This window comes from Gorilla gorilla, chromosome 1 (assembly GCF_029281585.2).
Source record: "Gorilla gorilla gorilla isolate KB3781 chromosome 1, NHGRI_mGorGor1-v2.1_pri, whole genome shotgun sequence".
In the NCBI taxonomy this organism is placed as follows: Eukaryota; Metazoa; Chordata; class Mammalia; order Primates; family Hominidae; genus Gorilla; species Gorilla gorilla.
The window spans coordinates 39,336,387-39,357,023 of record NC_073224.2 but is presented as its reverse complement, the minus strand read 5'-3'; the positions used below and the strand labels follow the sequence as shown (position 1 = coordinate 39,357,023).

Below are 20,637 nucleotides of genomic sequence, written 5' to 3'. Positions count from 1 at the left end.
AGTTGTCAAGGACAAGTGCACATAAGCATCTAATAATTTGATCTTGTAATCCCAGCACTTTGGGAGGCCAAGGCAGGCAGATCACTTGATGTCAGGAGTTTGAGACGAGTCTGGCCAACATGGCAAAATGCCATCTCTACAGTAAATACAAAAATTAGTTGGGCGTGGTGGCACACGCCTGTAATCCCAGCTACTTACTTGAACCTGGGAGGCAGAGGTTGCAGTGAGCCGAGATCACAGCTGTACACTCCAGCAAGGGTGACAGAACAAGAGTCTGTCTCAAAAAATAAATTAACTAAAATAAATTTAAAAATAATAATAGTTTGATCTTGTTGAAACTAAAATGCAGTGTGCATTTCTTGGCTAAGTTAGCTGTTGTATACAAGGTTGAATGAACAAGAAATAGTTAAATAACAATTTTGTTAGCTAGACTTTGGAATAGCTATGTTACTAGGATAATCTAGATGATTCACAAACATACAGAAAACTGATCTTTATGACTGTGACACTGTCCTGTCGTAACTCTATCCACTGCCTTCCTTTCTGAGCACATCACTCCTTCTGGGACTATTTTACAGAGCCCTTTTTAGCAATACAGAGAATTCTGAGCAATACAGAACAAATATAATGTAGGATAAACATGATATGAGACTTCTTCAAGTATGTGAAAAGTTTTTATATCCTCTGAGTTTTCTCTTTACTAGTTGTAGCATCTCTAGTTCTTTCCATCTTCATTTACCTGACATGGCTTGTTCCCTTACCCTCCTTAGTCATATCTTCTAAATCTCTTGTATTTTGTCTGTATGTTTATTTAAAGAACACCACCCAGAGCTGAAAAATTATGAAAACTAACTTTTACTGATTACTTATGTGTTGAGTCCTGTTCTAAGCACTTCATAGGTATTACTTTGATTTAATCTTCAACAACTCCTATGAGATAGGTTACTGTTACATTATTTCCCATTTTGTAGATGAGAAAACAGACACAGATAAGTATCTTGCCCAAGAACGCAAAGCTAGGAAGTAAAGGCTAGTAACAGTCAGGCAGCCTGTCTCCAGAGTCCTACTTTAAAAAGAAAAAAAACCAGCTTTGTTGAGATAGACTTTACATATACAAATCATATATTTAAAGCATTCAGTTTGGCTGGGCAGTGGCTCATTTTGAGAGGCCAAGGTGGGAGGATCGCTTGAGCGCAGGAGTTTGAGACCAGCTTGGGCAACAGAGTGAGACCCTGTCCCTACAAAAAAAAATTTTTTTTAAATTAGCCAGGCATGATGGTGGGCACCTGTGGTACCAGCTCTTTGGGAGGCCAAAGTAGGATCACTTCAGCCCAGGAGATTGAGGCTGTAGTGAGCTATGATCAGACCACTGCAGTCCAGCCTGGGCAATAGAACAGAGACCCTGTCAGTTTTAATAATTTTTGTTTCTGGTCTGGTGCAGTGGTGCCCACCTGTAGCACCTTGGGAGGCTAAGGCAGGTGGATGGCTTAAGCTCAGGAGTTCCAGACTGGCCTGGGCAACATGGTGAAACCCCGTCTCTACCAAAAATACAAAAATTAGCTGGGTGTGGTGCACACGCCTGTAGTCCCAGCTACTCAGGAGGCTGAGACAGGAGAATCACTTGAATCTGGGAGGTGGAAGCTGCAGTGAGCCGAAATTGCACCACTACACTCCAGCCTGGGTGACAGAGTGAGACCCTGTCTCAATCAATCAATAAAAGATTCCCTCTAACAATTTGAATCTATTTTCCCATACCCAACAGGCGGGTCCTTAATATAGTTTTATATTCAGTGAGCTGCTAATACCCTATATACCCTATTTAAAAATGTGGGTCAATAATGTAGTAGAAAGAAATAACACTTTTTGTGATAAGAATATTTTATAGTAATTTGGTTATTTATGCTAAACATCTCCTCACTTATAAATTTTTTCTTTTTTCTTCTTTTTACATTTAAATTTTTTTTTTCTCCTGAGAATGGTCACTGAGGGAAAACAAAGAAAAACAAAGTTATTTTTCTAAATGCAGTGTGGTATCCTGAATTGGTTTCTGGAACAGAAAAAGGATGTTAGTGAAAAAACTGGTAAAATCCAAATAAAGCCTGTAGTTTAGTTAATAGTATTGCACTAGTTTTGACAAATATACCAAAGTTACTATAAGATATTGATGTTAGGGAAAGCCAGGTGAAGGGCATGTGGGAATATGTACTATCTTTGCAACTTGCCTGTAAATCTACAACTTTTCCAAAATACAAAGTTTATAATAAAAATTTTAAAATTTTGACCCTAACTTACCATTCCAATATGTACTTCCCTCATACAGTGGCAGCCACTATAATTAGTTTGATTATCCTTTTGAGACCTTTTAAATATACTTTTAATGTATTCATAGAAAATATTTAATATTGTTAAATGTATATATATTTTTTCTTTTTCTAAATGTATGTATTCTAAAAATTACATTTGTAGTATCATTTTCATGGTATTGTGCCATGTGTCATTCTGTAATTTTTTCACTGTCTTTTTTTGAGATCTGGCCATGTTGATTGATTGAGATAGATAAATCGGATTCAGTGTTTCATTTCTTTTTACTGTTGAATAGTATTCAGTTTTATATCATTTTATAAATTCTCCCATTTGGGAGCATTTAAATTGCTTGTAAATTTTTACTCTGACAAATAATGCTGCAGTGAACATCCTGAGCATGTTTATATAAATTTGCAAGTTTTTTTCTAGGACAGATGCCTAAGATGTGGAATTGCTGGATCGTAGAATATGTACATTTAAAGTGTTTAAAGCAGTACCAAATACTCTCCGAATAAATTGAATTGGGACCAAGCACAGTGGCTCACACATGTAATAGCAGCACTTTGGGAGGCCGAGGTGGGCAGATCACCTGAAGTCAGGAGTTCAAGGCCAGCCTGGCCAACATGGCAAAACCCCATCTCTACTAAAAATAGAAAAATTAGCCAGGTGTGGCGGCACGTGCCTGTAGTCCCAGCTACTCGGGAGGCTGAGGCATGAGAATAGGTTGAACCTGGGAGGCGAAGGCTGCAGTGAGCCGCGATCGTGTCAGTATGCTGCAGCCTAGGTGACAGAGCAAGACGCTGTGTTAAAAAATTTTTTTAAAAAAAGGAAAGAAATTGTACTGGTTTATATATATTAGAGTTCCTATTTTCCAAATGCCTCCAACTCAGTACAGAACCAAGCATCTAGATTTTTGCTAATCTGGTATATAGAAATAGCCTCGGCCGGGTGCGGTGGCTCACGCCTGTAATCCCAGCACTTTGGGAGGCCGAGGTGGGTGGATCACGAGGTCAGGAGATCAAGACCACCCTGGCTAACACGGTGAAACCCCATCTCTACGAAAAATACAAAAAATTAGCCGGGCGTGGTGGCGGGCGCCTGTAGTCCCAGCTACTCGGGAGGCTGAGACAGGAGAATGGCGTGAACCCGGGAGGTGGAGCTTGCAGTGAGCCGAGATCGTGCCACTGCACTCCAGCCTGGGCAACAGAGCTAGACTCCATCTCAAAAAAAAGAAAAAAAAAAAAAAAGAAATAGCCTCTCACTTGTTTTAGTTGGCATTTTATATAAGAGCAAAGTTGAGACACTTTTCATATGTTTAAAAATTATTTCTTTCCTTTTCTGTAAACTGTTTATGCCTTTTTCCCATTTTTCTATTGGATTGTGGGTCATTTTGTTACTAGTTTATAAGAATTTTGTATATATTTAAAATATTGGCCCTTTGGATGTTTATAATGGCTGTAATTTTTTTTAGAGTTTATAGTTTGTCTTTTGATTTGTTTCTGTATTTTTTAACATATGGGATTTTAAAATATTTTAAGGATCAAATGTAACTTTCTTACCTTTTAATGACTTCTTGAGTTTGTCATGCTCAGAAAGACCTTTTCTACACTAAAATTTATCGTTTTAGAATTCTCTCATATTTCTTATTTCATTTTTTTGGTTTGAATCTTCAGTACATCTGGAATTTATTTTGCAGTAAGGGATGAAGTAAAATTGCAACCTAGCTTTCCCCGCCGCCCCCGCCCCCCCCCCCCCCCCCGAGGACTACTTAGTTATCCTAGTAACATTTATTGGGTAATCCATCTTTTTAAACATTGATTTAAAATGCTGCCTTCATCAAAGCTAAATTCGTATAAGTATTTGGGATTACTTTTAGGCTTTCTGTCTTTACATCTAGCATATCTCTATATGTGCCAGTATCAAATTATTTTGGCTGGGCATGGCAGCTCATACCTGTAATCCTAGCTCTTTGGGAGGCTGAGGCAGGAAGATCGCTTGAGCCCAGGAGTTTGGGACCAACCTGGTAACATAGCGAGAGCCCGTCTCCACAAAAAATGCATGAATTAGCCCAGTGTGGTGGCACATGCCTGCAGTCCCAGCTACTTGGGAGGTTCAGGTGGGAGGATGGCTTGAGCCCAGGAGGTCAAGGCTGTAGTGAGCAATGTTTGCACCACTGCACTTCAGCCTAAGTGACAGAGAGAGAGACCCTGTCTCAAAAGAACAAACAAAACCAAAACACACACACACACACACAAAATTGGTTTAACATGACTTTATACTGTGTTTTAATGCCTGGTAAGATATTATCACATATTCTTTTTTTAAGATTTTTTTCCTTTTCTTTTTTTTTTTGACACGGAGTCTCACTCTGTCGCCCAGGCTGGAGTGCAGTGGTGCGATCTCTGCTCACTGCAACCTCCGCCTCCCAGGTTCAAGCTAGTCTTCTGCCTCAGCCTCCCGAGTAGCTGGGACTACAGGCACAGCCACCACGCCCGGCTAATTTTTGTATTTTTAGTAGAGATGGGGTTTCACTATATTGGCCAGGCTGTCTGGAACTCCTGACCTTGTGATCCGCCCGTCTCGGTCTCCCAAAGTGCTGGGATTACAGGCGTGAGCCACTGCGCCCAGCCTAAGATTTTTTCCTAAATATTTTTGTGCGTTTATTTTTCCATGTAGACTTTAGAATCAACTTGACTAGGAAAAAAAAATCCTGTTGGCATTTTGACTGGGTTTGGACTAATATTATAATTTATGGGAAATGATATATATAGGTAACATTGAGACTATCTAAGAACTGATTGTAGTTCCACTTAGTTCTTAGTATTCCACAGTAGACTTAAACATTTTTTTCCATATCAGTCTTGCATGTTTCTTAAGTATATTCCTACATATTTAATTTTTTTGTTCATGTCCATTTTTGTGCTGTTATAAACAGGATATAAACTCTTATGGCCTGTCCAGTTATTATTTACATATAGTGATTTTTTTGAATCGTGGTTTTTGTATATCAACTTTGTATTTACCCATTTCATTAAATTTTCTTACTGTTTTTAATTGTTACAGTTGATTTTCTTGAGTTTTCACCTACAAGGAAATGGTAGTTTTATCTTCTTTCTAAATTTTCTTCTTCTTACCTGATTGGCCAACTCCTTCAAAACAGTGTTATGGAATAGCGGTGGTAGTTGAAATCTTTGTCATACTAGGTTAGTGGTGGTAGTTGAAATATTTGTCGTTCTCATCATCTTTTAATATTACGATACTGGTTTTTGGGTTGGAGTGGGGAGAAATGTTTTATTAGGTTAAAAAAGTATCCATCTAAGCTGGGCACTGTGGCTCACACCTGTAATCCCAGCACTTTGGGAGGCTGAGGCAGGCGGATTACCTGAGGTCAGGAGTTTGAGACCAGCCTGGCCAACATGGTGAAACCCCATCTCTACTAAAAATACAAAAATTAGCTGGGTGTGGTGACGTGCGCCTGTAGTCCCAGCTACTTGGGAGGCTGAGGCAAGAGAATAGCTTGAACCCGGGAGGCAGAGGTTGCAGTGAGCCGAGATTGTGCCACTGCATTCCAGCCTGGGCAACAGAGCAAGACTGTCAAAAAAAAAAAAAAAGGCAATAATCAAAAATAATCAGAGTGTTTAAAACAGCAACAAAATTCCATGTTGAGTATCAGTGAATCTTTTTGAGTACTTAAACATAATTTACCTTTTGCAGATTTATTCAGGGTTATAAATGTTCATTTTTACTTAATGGAGCCATAAATTAATCTCTTTTTTTTTTATTGTATAGAAATTTACAGCAACAATGTCAACACCAGATAAGAAAGCTTCACAGAAGATTGGTTTTCGATTACGTAATCTGCTCAAGCTTCCTAAAGCACATAAATGGTGTATATACGAGTGGTTCTATTCAAATATAGATAAGTATGTATCATGGCTTATATTATGAATATTACTTGAATCAGAAATTTAAGTTTTTCAAGTGTTTTAAGCTACAACATTTTCTATAGGTCTACTTTGATCTTATTTTTCCCTAAATTCATTTTTCTATTCCACATTCCAGTTGGATCTATTCTATTTGTCATAGTTTTCTTCCCTGTTATCCTTTTTGGGGAAGAAAACTGTACATTTTCGTGAAGAATTGATTACAGTATAATTTCTGTGTTAGAATTCTTAAAGACTATGGAGTAGAGATACCTTAAAACACCATTATTTGCAGTGAATGAGATTCATTTTATAATTGAGATGTTAAGTGCTGGTATAATCATAGAGAAACCATTACTAATGGTAAAAATGGCTTAAGATTTTTAGCGTACTTAAGCACGCTAGGTATACACATATGCTTAAATATGACGTAGTATGAGATTTGGCTGAAATACAATTATTCAACAATGGAATTTACTGAGGAAAAGTTCTTATTTATAATCCTTCCTCATATGCCAGTCATTGCTGCTTGCTCTGCTGGATATTTATATTTACTTCCCTTCTCTGTTTTCTATACCAATTGCCTACTCTGCAGCTTGTGAATCTCATGAATGTTCATATTTGAGCCCAAGGTATTTATGTATCATTGCCAACACTGGTTCCTGGTTTCCCAGACTCATGAATAGAATTGTTTTATTTTTGTCCATAGGCTTAAGAGAGTTTTCAGGGTGTCTCAGTGTGATCCGAGTTCTTCTGGGATCCCCCAAGCTAATCTAACCCTCTGGAGTCCTCCAGTGTCCCAAGACTGGTTTAATTCCAAAGAGGACTCCTTGGTGATGGTATTTCTTTGGGACAAAGATACTTTGTAGCTAACTTGGTTTATCTTCACCTGATACAAGGCCAGGGCCAGGATAGCCTCCCAAAGGATATACCTGTATAAGAGATTGAACAAAAATCAGTGTCTCTTGGAATCAACACAAATAATATTTCCTGAGCAACTTTTACACGACATTAGATGTTTCACAAATGCCAAGGATTTAGTTTTAGCACTTTGAATTTGTGCCAGTTTATATATATATATATGGGGTAGAAGTGAAAGTTTAGCATTTTGTGATTTTATGTGTTTTAAGAAAGTAACACATTGTATGTAACCATTAAAATACTATATCTATTTTACAGACCACTTTTTGAAGGTGATAATGACTTCTGTGTATGTCTAAAGGAATCTTTTCCTAATTTGAAAACAAGAAAGTTAACAAGAGTAGAATGGGGAAAAATTCGGCGGCTTATGGGAAAACCACGGAGGTAAAAATAATGTTTTTGTTTTTGTTTAAAATAAAATCAAGCCAGGAGCAGTGCATGTACTTATAATCCCAGTTACTTGGAAGGCTAAGATGGGGTATTTGCCTAAGGCCAGGGGTTCAGGGCTGTAGTATGCTGTGATTACACCTGTGAATAGTCACTGCACTCTAGCCTGGGCAACACAGTGAGACCGTTCCTCTAAAAAAGAATTAAAAAATAAAATCAATAAATAATAGTTGTTAGTATCATTAGTACATTGATTTTTTTAATCTTTAAAATGACTAGTACCAAAACATAACTTTTCAGAATAATTGATTATATGTTAAATATACCCTGTTAACCACTTTAATGTAGGTGCTGTTTATACGTATGCATCTTATAATTAAATGCACAATTTCATTTTTGTTAAGATCACAGGTTTTCAACATAATTTTTTAGTTTTACATTATCTATGTCCCTCTGTGTTCCAAAAAATATTTAAGAATGTCCTAAAAAGTATTTAAGGATGCTGTAAAGTTCTGTATACATTTTTGTTATTTTTTGTGAAATCCTTTATAATCTCAGGAGCCTTCCCAGAAGTGCCTATTTTATTTTACATAAAAGTAGAAAACAAATTAATCTATCTAATATGTTACTTCCTGAGAATTGCTCTTCATGTGAAATGATTTTTTCTTTTCCAGTGTTATCCTGGTAACACATTGGAAAACCTTGTATTACTTTTGAGTGAAAATTGGAAATATGTTAGAAGAATAATTAGATCATTAGTTCTCACATTATGTCTATCTGCCTGGTAAAAAGTATGTGCAAGACTTTTTCATTTTAAATGGTGGGAAAGTTCAAGGAAGGTCTGTAAATATAAAGTGATTTGGACAAATAGAAATGGAATTTAGATTTAATGATTTCTTTAGATGGTGATGAAATACAGAGAGAACTTTTAATTAAACTGCCAATTTTTTTGTATTAAAAGATGACCTTGATGATGATGTTTTTAATATTTCTTATAATAACAAAATTAAAATTTGATATGTTATTTAGTGTGTTTCATACTCATAATTTATGGCCTTTGGTAATTACAGTAGCCATTTGGTGACTTTTTGCTATCCTTTTGCGTGTTTGAGCAAATTGAGTTACACTGTTTCTAATTATTGTCCATCAGAGTGGGATATTGGTCACTGTTTACTGTTTTGTCATAATTCTGTAGTTTGAGTGTCATAATATTTCTCGTTAATTGATCTTCTGTTCTCTTACCATAACATTATTTAATCTTATAGTCCTTTAATAAATCAAGGTTAATTAATAGTTGAAGTCTTTTTTCAACAAAATGTGTAGTTTTTCTTTCTTTGAGGAAGTCCAGGTATAATACAAATTATTGATACAATAAACCTTAAAATATCTTAATTTTAAAAATCAATTGGTGAAACTCCATCCACTTGGAAGATAAAAAGGAAGAAACAAAGAAAGATAAACTACCAGGAAAGAACCTAAGAGGAAATATGCAAGATACATATGAAGAAATGTTAAGACATACAGGATCTTGGAAAAGAAGACTCAACATCCTAAATTAGTCTATAAGTTAAAATCAGTCCCAATAAAAATATTAACAGGCCTTTTTTGTTGTTTTGTTGAGACAGAGTCTTGCTCTGTCACCCAGGCTGGAGTGCAGTGGCGTGATCTCGGCTTACTGCAGCCTCTGCCTTTTGGGTTCAAGTGATTCTCTTGCCTCAGCCTCCTGAGTAGCTGGGATTATAGGTGCTCGCCACCATGCCCAGCTAATTTTTGTATTTTTAGTAGAGACAAGGTTTTGCCATGTTGGCCAGGCTGGTTTTGAACTCCTGACCTCAGGCGATCCACCCGCCTCAGCCTCCCAAAGTGCTAGGATTACAGGTGTGAACCAGTACACCTGGCCTCTTTTTTTAATTAGATGAGTTAATTCTAAAATTCACATTTAAGAGGGGAGAAATCAAGCAGGAAAATTCTGAAAAAGCAAAGTAATGAAGAGAGATTCCACTTTAAAGAGCACTTTAAAATAGATTATAAAGTGATCATAATTAAAGCAGAGTGGTAGTGGTGCATAAATAGAAAAATGAATGAAAAAGAAAAGAAAATCCAGATACAGTCACAGATGTCTCTGGGAGTTTAGTATAATAGTTGCAATGGTTGACTCTCAAGTACATGGTGAAGAAGAGGGTGGATTGTTTGTTTAATGGAAACCGAGACTACTGTTTAGTAGTCTATAGAAAAAAACAAGTTGTTCTCATGCCTTACAACTAGGAAATATTTGAAAAGGATTGAAGATTTAAATATTTTTTTAAATGAAAGAATAAAACCACAAGAGGAAAACATAGGAGAGTTTTACTTAATCTTGAATTGGAAAAGGCCTTTCTCTCTCTCTTTTTTTTTTTTTTTGAGATGGGAGTCTTGCTCTGTCACCCAGGCTGACGTGTGGTTGCACAATCTCGGCTCACTGCAACCTCTGCCTCCTAAGCTCCTACCTCAGCCTCCTGAGTAGAGTAGCTGGGACTACAGGCGCCCGCCACCATGCCTGGCTAACTTTTGTATTTTTAGTAGAGATGGGGTTTCACCATGTTGGTCAGACTGGTCTCAAACATCTGACCTCAGGCAATCCGCCTGCCCTGGCCTCCCAGAGTGCTGGGATTATGGGTATGAGCTACCATGCCTGGCCTGGAAAAGCAGGCTTCAAACCTAGGAGCCATAAAAGAAAACATTAATAAATTTGACTATACAAAAATAAGAACATTTTACATGGCCAAAAACAAAAGCCTGTAAACAGAGTTGAAAGATAGTACAGAAATATCCATCACATCTTATTACAGAGAGCTAATTCCCTACCATATAAAGAACTCCTATCAATAAGAAAATGTCAGGTAACGCATAATAAAAATGATTATAAGTAGATGATTCAGGCTGGGTGTGGTGGCTCACACCTGTAATCCCAGCACTTTGGGAGGCTCAGGCGGGAAGATCACTTGAGCTCAGAAACTCAAGACCAGCCTGGGCACCATGGTGAGACCACATCTCCACCAAAAAAAAAAAAAATTCAAAAATTACCCAGGCATGCTACTCAGGAGGCTGAGGTAGGAGTATCGCTTGAGCTCTGGATGTTGAGGCTGCAGTGAGCCATGATCACGCCACTGCACTCAAGCCTGGGCAACAGAACAAGACCCTGCCTCAAAAATAAGTAAATAAAATAAACTTAGCCAGTTGGGTGACACATGACTGTGATCCTAGCTACTCACTAGGCCAAGGTGGGAGGATCACTTGAACCCAGGACTTGAGACTGCAGTGAGCTGTGATTGCCCCCTTGCACTCCAGCCTGGGCAACAAAGGGAGACCCTGTCTGTTTAAAAGCAAGAACAACAGGTAATTGATAGGAAAGGAAAAAGAAATGGCTCTTGTAAACATGAAAAAAATTCCATTTTACTCATAATGGGAAATGCAAAATCAAAGTATGCTGAGATACAGTTTTTTTTGTTTTTTGTTTTTTGTTTTTTTTTTCTGAGACAGAGTCTCACTCTGTTGCCCAGGCTGGAGTGCAGTGGCACGATCTTGGCTCACTGCAACCTCTGCCTCCCAGGTTCAAGTGATTCTCCTGCCTCAGGCTCCTGAGTAGCTGGGATTACAGGCGCCTGCCACCACGCCTGGCTAATTTTTGTATTTTTAGTAGAGACGGGGTTTCACCCTGTTGGCCAGGCTGGTCTTGAACTCCTGACCTCAGGTGATCTGCCCGCCTCGGCCTCCCAAAGTGCTGGGATCACAGGCGTGAGCCACCGCACCCGGCCGAGATACTGCTTTTAACTATCAGATGGGCAGAGTTCATAAAGGTTTTAATGTGTTGGGTTAGTAATAGCATGGTTAGTCACTCATACATATTACTGGTGAGAGACTAATTTTATATAATCTCTGTGGAGGACAATTTGGTAATATCTATAAAATTTACAAATTTCCATTGCCTTGATGTAGCACTTGCAAGAGTGTACAACACAGAGCTACTTGCACACAGATGAAATTACATGTACAAAGGTATTTATTGCAGTATTGTTTGTAGTAGTAAAAGATTGGCAACAGCCTAAAAGTCCATAAATGGGGGAATGATTATAGTATGGCACTCCATATAATAGAAAACCCTGAAACCATTTAACATAAAACAAAAACAGAAGATGGTTTCTATGTACTAATATGGAAATGATTGCTATGCTGTGTCAAGAAAAGAAAGCAAAATACACAACAGTGCATACTGTAGCTATTTGAGAAAAATAGAGGAACATATGCATTTTTTGATTGTATATGTCTAAGGTGTCAACAAAGGATCTGTAAGAAAAGTATAATGGCTGGGCGCCGGTGGCTAACACTATAATCCCAGCACTTTGGGAGGCCAGGGCAGGTGAATCATGAGGTCAGGAGTTCGAGAGCAGCCTGGCCAATATGGTGAAACCCCGTCTCTACTAAAAACACAAAAATTAGCTGGGCGTGGTGGCACATACCTGTAGTCCCAGCTACTCAGGGGGCTGAGGCAGGAGAATTGCTTGAGCCTGGGTGGTGGAGGTTGCAGTGAGCCGAGATCACACCACTGCACTCCAGCCTGGGCAACAGAGCGAGACTCCATCTCAAAAAAAAAAAAAAAGAAAAAGAAAAAAAAATTGTCAACTATAGGGAAATAGTATGGGTCCTGGGTTGTTATGTCAAGAAGACTTTTTTTGGTGTGTTTTTTAAATTGATATATAATAGTTGTACATATTTTGGGAGTACATGTGTACAGTGTGTAATGATCAAATCAGGGTAATTGGGATATCCATTACCTCAAACATTTTTCTTTGTGTTGGGAACATTATAATTTTTCTCTTCTAACTATGTGGAAATAGTCAATAAAAAACAAAGTAAAAACAAAAAAGTCAATAAATTATTAACTATAATTTTCCTACCATACTGTCAAATACTAGAACTTATTCCTTCTATCTCACTATATTTTTGTACCCCTTAGCTAACTTCTCTTCATCCTCCCCTCCCTTTTCCCTTCCCAGCCTCTGGTAACCACCATTCTATTAATAATTTCTACCTCCATGAAATCCACATTTTTAGTTTCCATGTATGAATGAGAACATCTTATACTTGTTTTTCTGTGCCTGGCTTATTACACTTAGCATAATGTCTTCCAGTGTCATCTGTGTTGCTGCAAATGACAGGATTTCATTATATTTTGTGGCTGAATAAGATTCCATTGTGCATATATACCATATTTTAAAATTCCATTCATCTGTTGAGGGACGCTTAGGGTGATTCCATATCTTGGCTATTGTAAATAATGCTACAATAAACATGGAAGTACAGATATCTCTTTGATATACTGATTTCCTTTTTTTGAATATACACCTAACCATGGGATTGCTGGATTTTTAGTTTTTTGAGGAACCTCCATACTAATTTCCATAATGGTTATATACCAGGAAGATTTCTAAAAGATGTTGTTTACACCAGAAGCAAGTCTGGTTTTTTTGTTTATGTGTTTGTTTTTGAAATGGAGTCTCGCTCTGTTGCCAGGCTGGAGTGCAGTGGTGTGATTTCGGCTCACTGCAATCTCTGTCTCCCAGGTTCAAGCGATTCTCCTGCCTCAGCCTCCCAAGTAGCTGGGATTACAGGCACACACTGCCACGCCTAGCTAATTGTTGTGTTTTTGGTAGAGATGGGTTTCACCATATTGGCCAGGATGGTCTCGATCTCCTGACCTCATGATCCGCCCACCTCGGCCTCCCAAAGTGCTGGGATTACAGGTGTGAGCCACTGCGCCCGGCCGCAAGTCTGTTTTTATAGTACTACTTAGCTTACTAGTAACTCATTATCCTTTGCTTTATCTTCTCATATTCTTCCCATATATACTGCTTGAATCAATATTCAACAAGTTCAGAAATCATACAAAAAAATCATTATTATCAGCTAAGCTCTTTCTGTGTATTTCCAGTCCTTATTCATCATTGCTTACAACAATTCACTTTATACAGTGCTGGTCTTTATATCCTTTTTTCTCATTGTTTTTATTTAGTTTTTGAGACAAATGACAGTAGAGCTCATAATGTACCTTTGAAAGTGAAAGCCATAACATGGCATGAAAGTGATGTTTAAATACTTTGCTTCATCCTGGGATTTGAAAACGGAAGTAAGATAGGCTCTAGAAATAAGAGGGAATTCAGCATTTATACTTTTAAGGCAAAAATTATGATTAAAAGTTTACATAGTAGGAAGTCTCATCTTTAACTGCTATGTTGGTGTGTTTACTGGGTCACAGAGAAAATGTCATGCTCTTTTGGGTAGAATATTGAAATTGAACTTGGTCCCTATGAGATCTAGATTCCAGGCACAATTTTGTCAAAGGATGGTGAAAAAATTATTTTGCGTTGTAGGAAGGAATAACCTGCAAAATCTTTGAGTCTTGGAAGGTCCTGTTTTTTAAAAAATGAAAGTTAATTTACTGTGAAAAGAAACAGTTCCTTTTTCTTTCCTTTCTTTTTTTTTTCTGAGACTGGGTCTTGCTCTGTTGCCCAGGCTGGAGTGGTGCAATCTCGGCTCACTACAACTTCTGTCTCCCAGGCTCAAACAATCTTCCCACCTCAGCCTCCCGAGTAGCTGGGACTACAGGCTCATTCCACCACACCCAGCTTTTTTTTTTTTTTTTGTATTTTTGGCAGAAATGGGGTTTCACCATGTTGCCCAGGCTGGTCTCAAACTCCTGAGCTCAGGCAGTCCATCCGCCTCAGCCTCCCAAAGTGCTGAGATTACAAGTATGAGCCACTTTGCCCAGCTCTTTTTTTGGGGGGGGGCGGGGGGAACAGTCTCCCTCTGTTGTGCAGGCTGGAGTGCAGTGGTACAATCACAGCTTAGCTCATTGCAGCCTCAACTTCCTAGGCTCAAATGATCCTCCGGCCTCAGCCTCCCAAGTAGCTGGATGCACACCATTATGCCTAGCTAATTTTTTTATTTTTAGCAGAAACAAAGTCTCACTATGTTGCCCAGGCTGGTCTCAAACTCCTGGGCTCAAGCAATTCTTCCACCTCGGACTACAAAGTGCCAGGATTAAAACATGAGCCACCATGCTTGGCCAAAAAGAAACAATTTTTTTTCCCCCGAGACGGAGTCTCGCTCTGTTGCCCAGGCTGGAGCACAGTGGCACGATCTCGGCTCACTGCAAGCTCAGCCTCTCGGGTTCACGCCATTCTCCTGCCTCAGCCTCCCAAGTACCAGGGACTACAGGCGCCCGCCGCCATGCCCTGCTAATTTTTTGTGGGTTTTTTTGTTTGTTTTTTGGTTTTTTTTTTTTAGTAGAGACGGGGTTTCACCATGTTAGCCAGGATGGTCTGGATCTCCTGACCTCGATATCCACCTGCCTTGGCCTCCCAAAGTGCTGGGATTACAGGCGTGAGCCACCGCGCCCAGCCTTTCTTTTTTTTTTTTTTGAGACGGAGTTTTACTCTGTCACCCAGGCTGGAGTGAAGTGGCTCAATCTCGGCCCACTGTAGCCTCTGCCCTCTGGGTTCAAGCGATTCCTCTGCCTCAGCCTCCTGAGTAGCTGGGATTATAGGCGCCTGCCACCACGCCTGTCTAATTTTTGCATTTTTAGTAGAGACGGGGTTTTGCCATGTTGGCCAGGTTAGTCTCGAACTCCTGACCTCAGGTGATCCACCTGCCTTGGCCTCCCATACTGCTAGGATTACAGGCGTGAGCCACCACGCCCGGCCAGAAACAATCTAAGAACCTATTTTTGAATACAGTATACTTAATGAGAAGAAAAAAAGGAGTGGTGAGATGAATAGATTTTAAGGTTTTTTTGTTTTTGTTTTTTTTAAGATGGAATCTCACTCTTGTCGCCCAGGCTGGAGTGCAGTGGCGCAATCTCGGCTCACTGCAACCTCCGCCTCCCAGATTCAAGCGATTCTCCTGCCTCAGCCCCCTGAGTAGCTGGGATTACAGGCGCCTGCCACCACGCCCAGCTAATTTTTGTAGTTTTAGTAGAGACGGGGTTTGGCCATGTTGGCCAGGCTGGTCTCAAACTCCTGACCTCAACTGATCTGTCCGCCTCGGCCTCCCAAAGTGCTGGGATAACAGGCGTGAGCCACCACGTCCGGCTGATTTTAAGTTTTTAATCTCAGCACTTGAGTCCAGGAGGTGGAGCCCAGAATCGCTTGAGCCAGAGATGGAGGTTGCAGTGAGCCAAGATTGTGCCACTGCACTCCAGCCTGGATGACAGAGCCAGACTCTATCTCAAAAAAAGAAAAAAAAAAAGATTTTAAGTTTTTATATGGGGTAGTTATCAGTTTGTATGTTTTTTATAATTTATTCTAGATGTTCTTCTGCATTTTTTGAGGAAGAGAGATCAGCATTAAAACAGAAACGGCAGAAAATAAGGCTCTTACAACAAAGGAAAGTTGCAGATGTTTCACAATTCAAAGATCTCCCAGATGAAATTCCTTTGCCTCTGGTTATTGGAACGAAAGTTACAGGTAAGTGAAAACAAGCTAATTAATTACTCTTTTGACTTGTAATTTTTAATCAAGGTAATCTTTTTTGTTTCTTTGGTTCTTATTTTATTTCATTTTTAATTACCAAGAAATATTTACAATAGACATCGTTAACCCTCACCCTATCCCTGTCCCTCAACTCTCTCTGAGCCTGGTTGATGCTCAGGGATGGAGTAGGGGTTCTGTAGTACACATCACTTGATCTTTTTTTTCCTTAGTGACTTTGATTTTTCACTAGAATGTGTTTACACGTACACATGGGACAAAATTCTGAAGGTGTAAATAACCCAGATAATCTCTATTCGAGAAATGGCTTTTAAATTTAGAAAGCTTAAACTGTAGCTCTGTGCAGTTTACTATAGAAGTTACTCTTTCTTCATGCATGAAATCTGTTTTTTAAAGTAATTGGGAAAAAGTGTATTGGTTCAAAGTAACATCTACTACAACATAAACTAAAGCCAACTGCTACAAAGATTAAATTTAATAATCTATTGGAGTAAGTATAGCTATGTATTATTTTAAAGTTTTTTTTTTTTTTTTTCTTTTTGAGACTCAGTCTCCCTCTGTCACCTAGGCTGGAGTGCACCTAGGCTGGATCTTGGCTCACTGTGGCCTCGACCTCCCGGGCTCAAGCAATCCTCCTGCCTCAGTTTCCCAAAGTGCGGGATTACAGGCATGAATCACCACACCTGGCCGTAAATTTTTTTTATTTTTAATTCTATATTTTCCTACTACATTATTTGTTTTCCTTTCCTAACTAGCCTTGTCTGGTTAGTTCACAAATACCATTGTTCTCGTGGACTTTGGGTCTAGAAATAGTCCATTTCTAATGATTGAATAAAACTAAATTATTCACTAGTCTGCTCAACATTTTATAGGGGTGTAAATTTTGTCCATTTTATAGATGTGATTCTGTGTACTCATGGAGAGAAAGTGCAAACTCTCGGGTTTAAGTTAATCCTTAATTACTTGGTGAAGGCAAATTACAATATATGTAATACAAGAAATAAGGTGTTAAGTGGATAGAATAGGCTAGTAATTGTACTGAGTAATTGTAATTGTACTTCAACCATTGAAAAATGGTTGGAGTAATTCGAGAATAGTTTTTGGAGGGAAGGGAACCTGGAGTTACATATTTATATCATTTTTCCTGGCTATAAAAGTGGTACTTGTTTCCATTATATTGTAAAAACGATTAAGAGGAAAGGTAGAAAATAGAGAAGAGACTGAATTATACATATGAAATGCAAACACAGTTTATCTAGGAGAGACTAGATTTGGTAATAAATGAGTGTATATTGACAACTCACTGTGTAATCAACAGATTATAGATGATATGATCTCTGTCTTAAAACTAGTCTGGAAGTAGAGGTGGAAATGGGATGAGATGGGTAGACAGCATATTTGAAAAATGTTTAGTTGTAAAAACTCCATATAAATAACTACAGCAATAAAGTCTAGTATAAGTACTAATGCTGACATACTGATTTATGCCAGAGAAATGCTGACATGAAGAGTGACTCTCAGACTCATTAGGAAATCCTTAGAAATCCATTGTTTTAGAATTTTAAGAACTGGTGATATTATTTGACAAGACTGAAAATCTTAGATAGTGTTTTTATATAAGTACTCTTGTTACAGTGGAGAATAGGTTAGACAGGCTATAGCAAAATGTGAGAAAACTACTAGAGCTGTTTTGTGTGTTGTGTTTTTTATTTTTGTTTTTGTTTTTTGAGACAAAGTCTTGCTCTGTTGCCCAGGCTGGAGTGCAGTGGTGTGATCTCGGCTCACTACAACCTCCACCTCCAGGGTTCAAGCAATTCTCCTGCCTCAGCGCTCTGAGTAACTGGGATTACCGGCACCCGCCACCACACCTGGCTAATTTTTGTAATTTTTTTAGTACAGATGAGATTCCACCAAGTTGGCCAGGCTGGTTGGTCTCAAACTCCCAACCTCAAGTGATCTTCTGTCCACCTCGGCCTCCCAAAGTGTTGGGATTACAGGCGTGAGCCGCTGCACCCAGCCTAGAGCTATTTTTTCTTTTTTTTTTTTTTTTTGAGACGGAGTCTTGCTCTGTCGCCAGGCTGGAGTGCAGTGCCTCAATCTTGGCTCACTGCAGCCTCTGCCTCCCAGGTTCAAGCGATTCTCCTGCCTCAGCCTCCCGAGTAGCTGGGACTGCAGGTGCACACCACCACACCCGACATATTTTGTATTTTTAGTAGAGACGGGGTTTCACCATATTGGTCAGGCTGGTCTCGAACTCCTGACCTCGTAATCCATCCGCCTCGGCCTCCCAAAGTGCTGGGATTACAGGTGTGAGCCACCGCACCCAGCCTAGCCTAGAGCTTTTTTAAAGCAATGTTTTACATTTTCTCTTTGGGCTAGTGCAGGGATCAGCAAACTTACGGCCTATAGGCCAAACCTAGGCTGCCACCTATTTATGCATAGTTTGTGAGCTAAGAATACTTTTTATATTTGTAAGTGGTTGAAAAAAATCAAAAGAATAAGGATATGTTGTGACTTATGGAAATTATATCAAGTTCACAGGGCCTCCTTAAGGAGTAAACATGCTCTAAATAAGTTCATAACTGAAACAGACCAGCCCCTACAAAATATAAAAGCAAGTGTGATGGGATTGAAAAGATCTGCCGGTACTTTTTTTTGTCTACAAGAAAAAAATTCAACACCCTGTGTAGCATACAATAAAAAAATTGCTGTACTTGTGGGGAAAAAAAGACTATTCCATAGTCAATAAAAAAGCCATCAGTAGACTCTGAGATGACTCAGATGTTGGGATTAGCAGACAATGACTTCAAAATAGCTATCATAAGACATGTTCATGAACTTAAATGTAAATATAAATATAATGAACAGAGAGAATCTGAGTGAATAAATGGACATTTTTTCAGATAAAATGAATTTAGAACTGAAAAGTATAATATTTGAAAAGAAAAACTTCTGAATGAACTTAAAAGCAAATTGGAAACACTAAAAGAATGGGTCGGTGAACTTGAGAATGTATCAGTAGAAATTATCCAAGTATGAAAACAGGTAGGAAAATGAAAAAAAAAATAGACCCTCAGATCCCTCTGAGACAATATTAAGCAAGATAATATATGTGTAATTGTAGTTCCCGTAAAAACAGGAGAGAGGGGACATTATTTTATGTGCCGATGCACATAAAAAATATTAGACGAAACAAAAGCTGAAATTTTTCCAAAAATATAGATCTAAGGTACTCTGAACCCCAAGCAGGATACCCACATATACACAAAACCCATCATTAGACACAATACAGAAAATCTTCAGAGAAACTCTTAAAAGCAGTCACAGAAAAACAGCATATTATGTAAGAGGAGCGCTGATATGGATGGCAGCCAACTTCATATCAGAAAAAATGCTAGAAGTAATGCCAAAAAAGTTCTTCAGACTGAAAGGAACTTTTTTACGTTACATGATATCATATGTAAACTGGAATCTACGGAAAGGACCATAGAGCACCAGAAATGAATAAATGAATAAAATGAAATTATTGTGTTGCCAAGTTCTTAAATTTTATGTAAGAACACAGTATTAATTTAGTAGAAAGTAATGTTAAGGCCAGGCGTAGTGGGTCATGCCTGTAATCCCAGCATTTTGGGAGGCCAAGGCAAGTGGATCACTTGAGGCCAGGAGTTGCAGCCTGACCAACGTGGTGAAACCCTGTCTCTACTAAAAATACAAAAATTAGCTGGGAATAGTGATGTACGCCTGTAATCCTAGCTACTTGGGAGGCTGAGGCATGACAATCACTTGAACCCAGGAGGCGGAGGTTGCAGTGAGCCGAGATTGTGCCACTCAAAGGAAAAAAAAAAAAAAAGTAATGTTGACAGGGAGCATTATAGTTCCTAGCCCATTGTGGCTCAAAAACTTTAGTATGCATCAGAATCACCTGGAGGGCTTGATAAAACATATTGCTGGGCTCTACCTCTGAGTTTCTGATTCAGAAGGTCTGGGATAGGGCCTGGGAATTTGCATGTCTGACAAGTTTCAAAGTAATGCTGCTGGTTTGGGAACTGCCTTTTAAAAAAAAAAGAAGAAAAAAACAAATGCAAAGAGATATAGTTAAAAAGTCAAAAGAGAATTTGATTTTTTAAATATTGAATTTGGCCAGGTGCAGTGGCTCATGCCTCTAATCCCAGCACTTTGGGAGGCTGAGGCAAGCCACTCACCTGAGCCCAGGAGTTTGAGACCAGCCTGGCAACATGGTGAAACACTGTTTCTACAAAAAATACAAAAATTGGTCAGGTGTGGTGGTGTGCTCCTGTAGTTCCAGTTCCTTGGAAGGCTGAGATGGGAGGATTACCTTAGTCTCAACTGCAGTGAGCAGTGATTATACCACAGCACTCCAGCCTGGACAGAGTGAGACCTTGTCTCAAAAAAAAAAAAAAAAATTATCTAATTAAAAAAAAAAGATGGCAGGAAAGAAGGGTCAGGGAACAACAAAAAACCCAAATGGGATAAATAGAAAATAACAAGGTGGTAGACTTAAGTCTGGCCATCCTATTGTTGTATTAAATGCCAATGAACTATAAACACTTCTG

The 20,637-nt window shown here is 38.8% G+C and overlaps 1 protein-coding gene across 3 annotated transcripts in view; it reads left to right on the top strand.

The window, feature by feature from the left end:
* Positions 1-20,637, top strand: part of LIN9 (lin-9 DREAM MuvB core complex component) — a 73,715-nt gene that overhangs the window by 16,241 nt on the left and 36,837 nt on the right. For all 3 annotated transcript variants that reach the window (XM_031005293.3, XM_031005289.3, XM_063708485.1), the window contains 3 exons: positions 6,094-6,227; positions 7,407-7,532; positions 15,879-16,036. In XM_031005293.3, the coding sequence (XP_030861153.2) occupies positions 6,094-6,227; positions 7,407-7,532; positions 15,879-16,036 (418 nt within the window). The remainder of the gene's footprint in view (positions 1-6,093; positions 6,228-7,406; positions 7,533-15,878; positions 16,037-20,637) is intronic.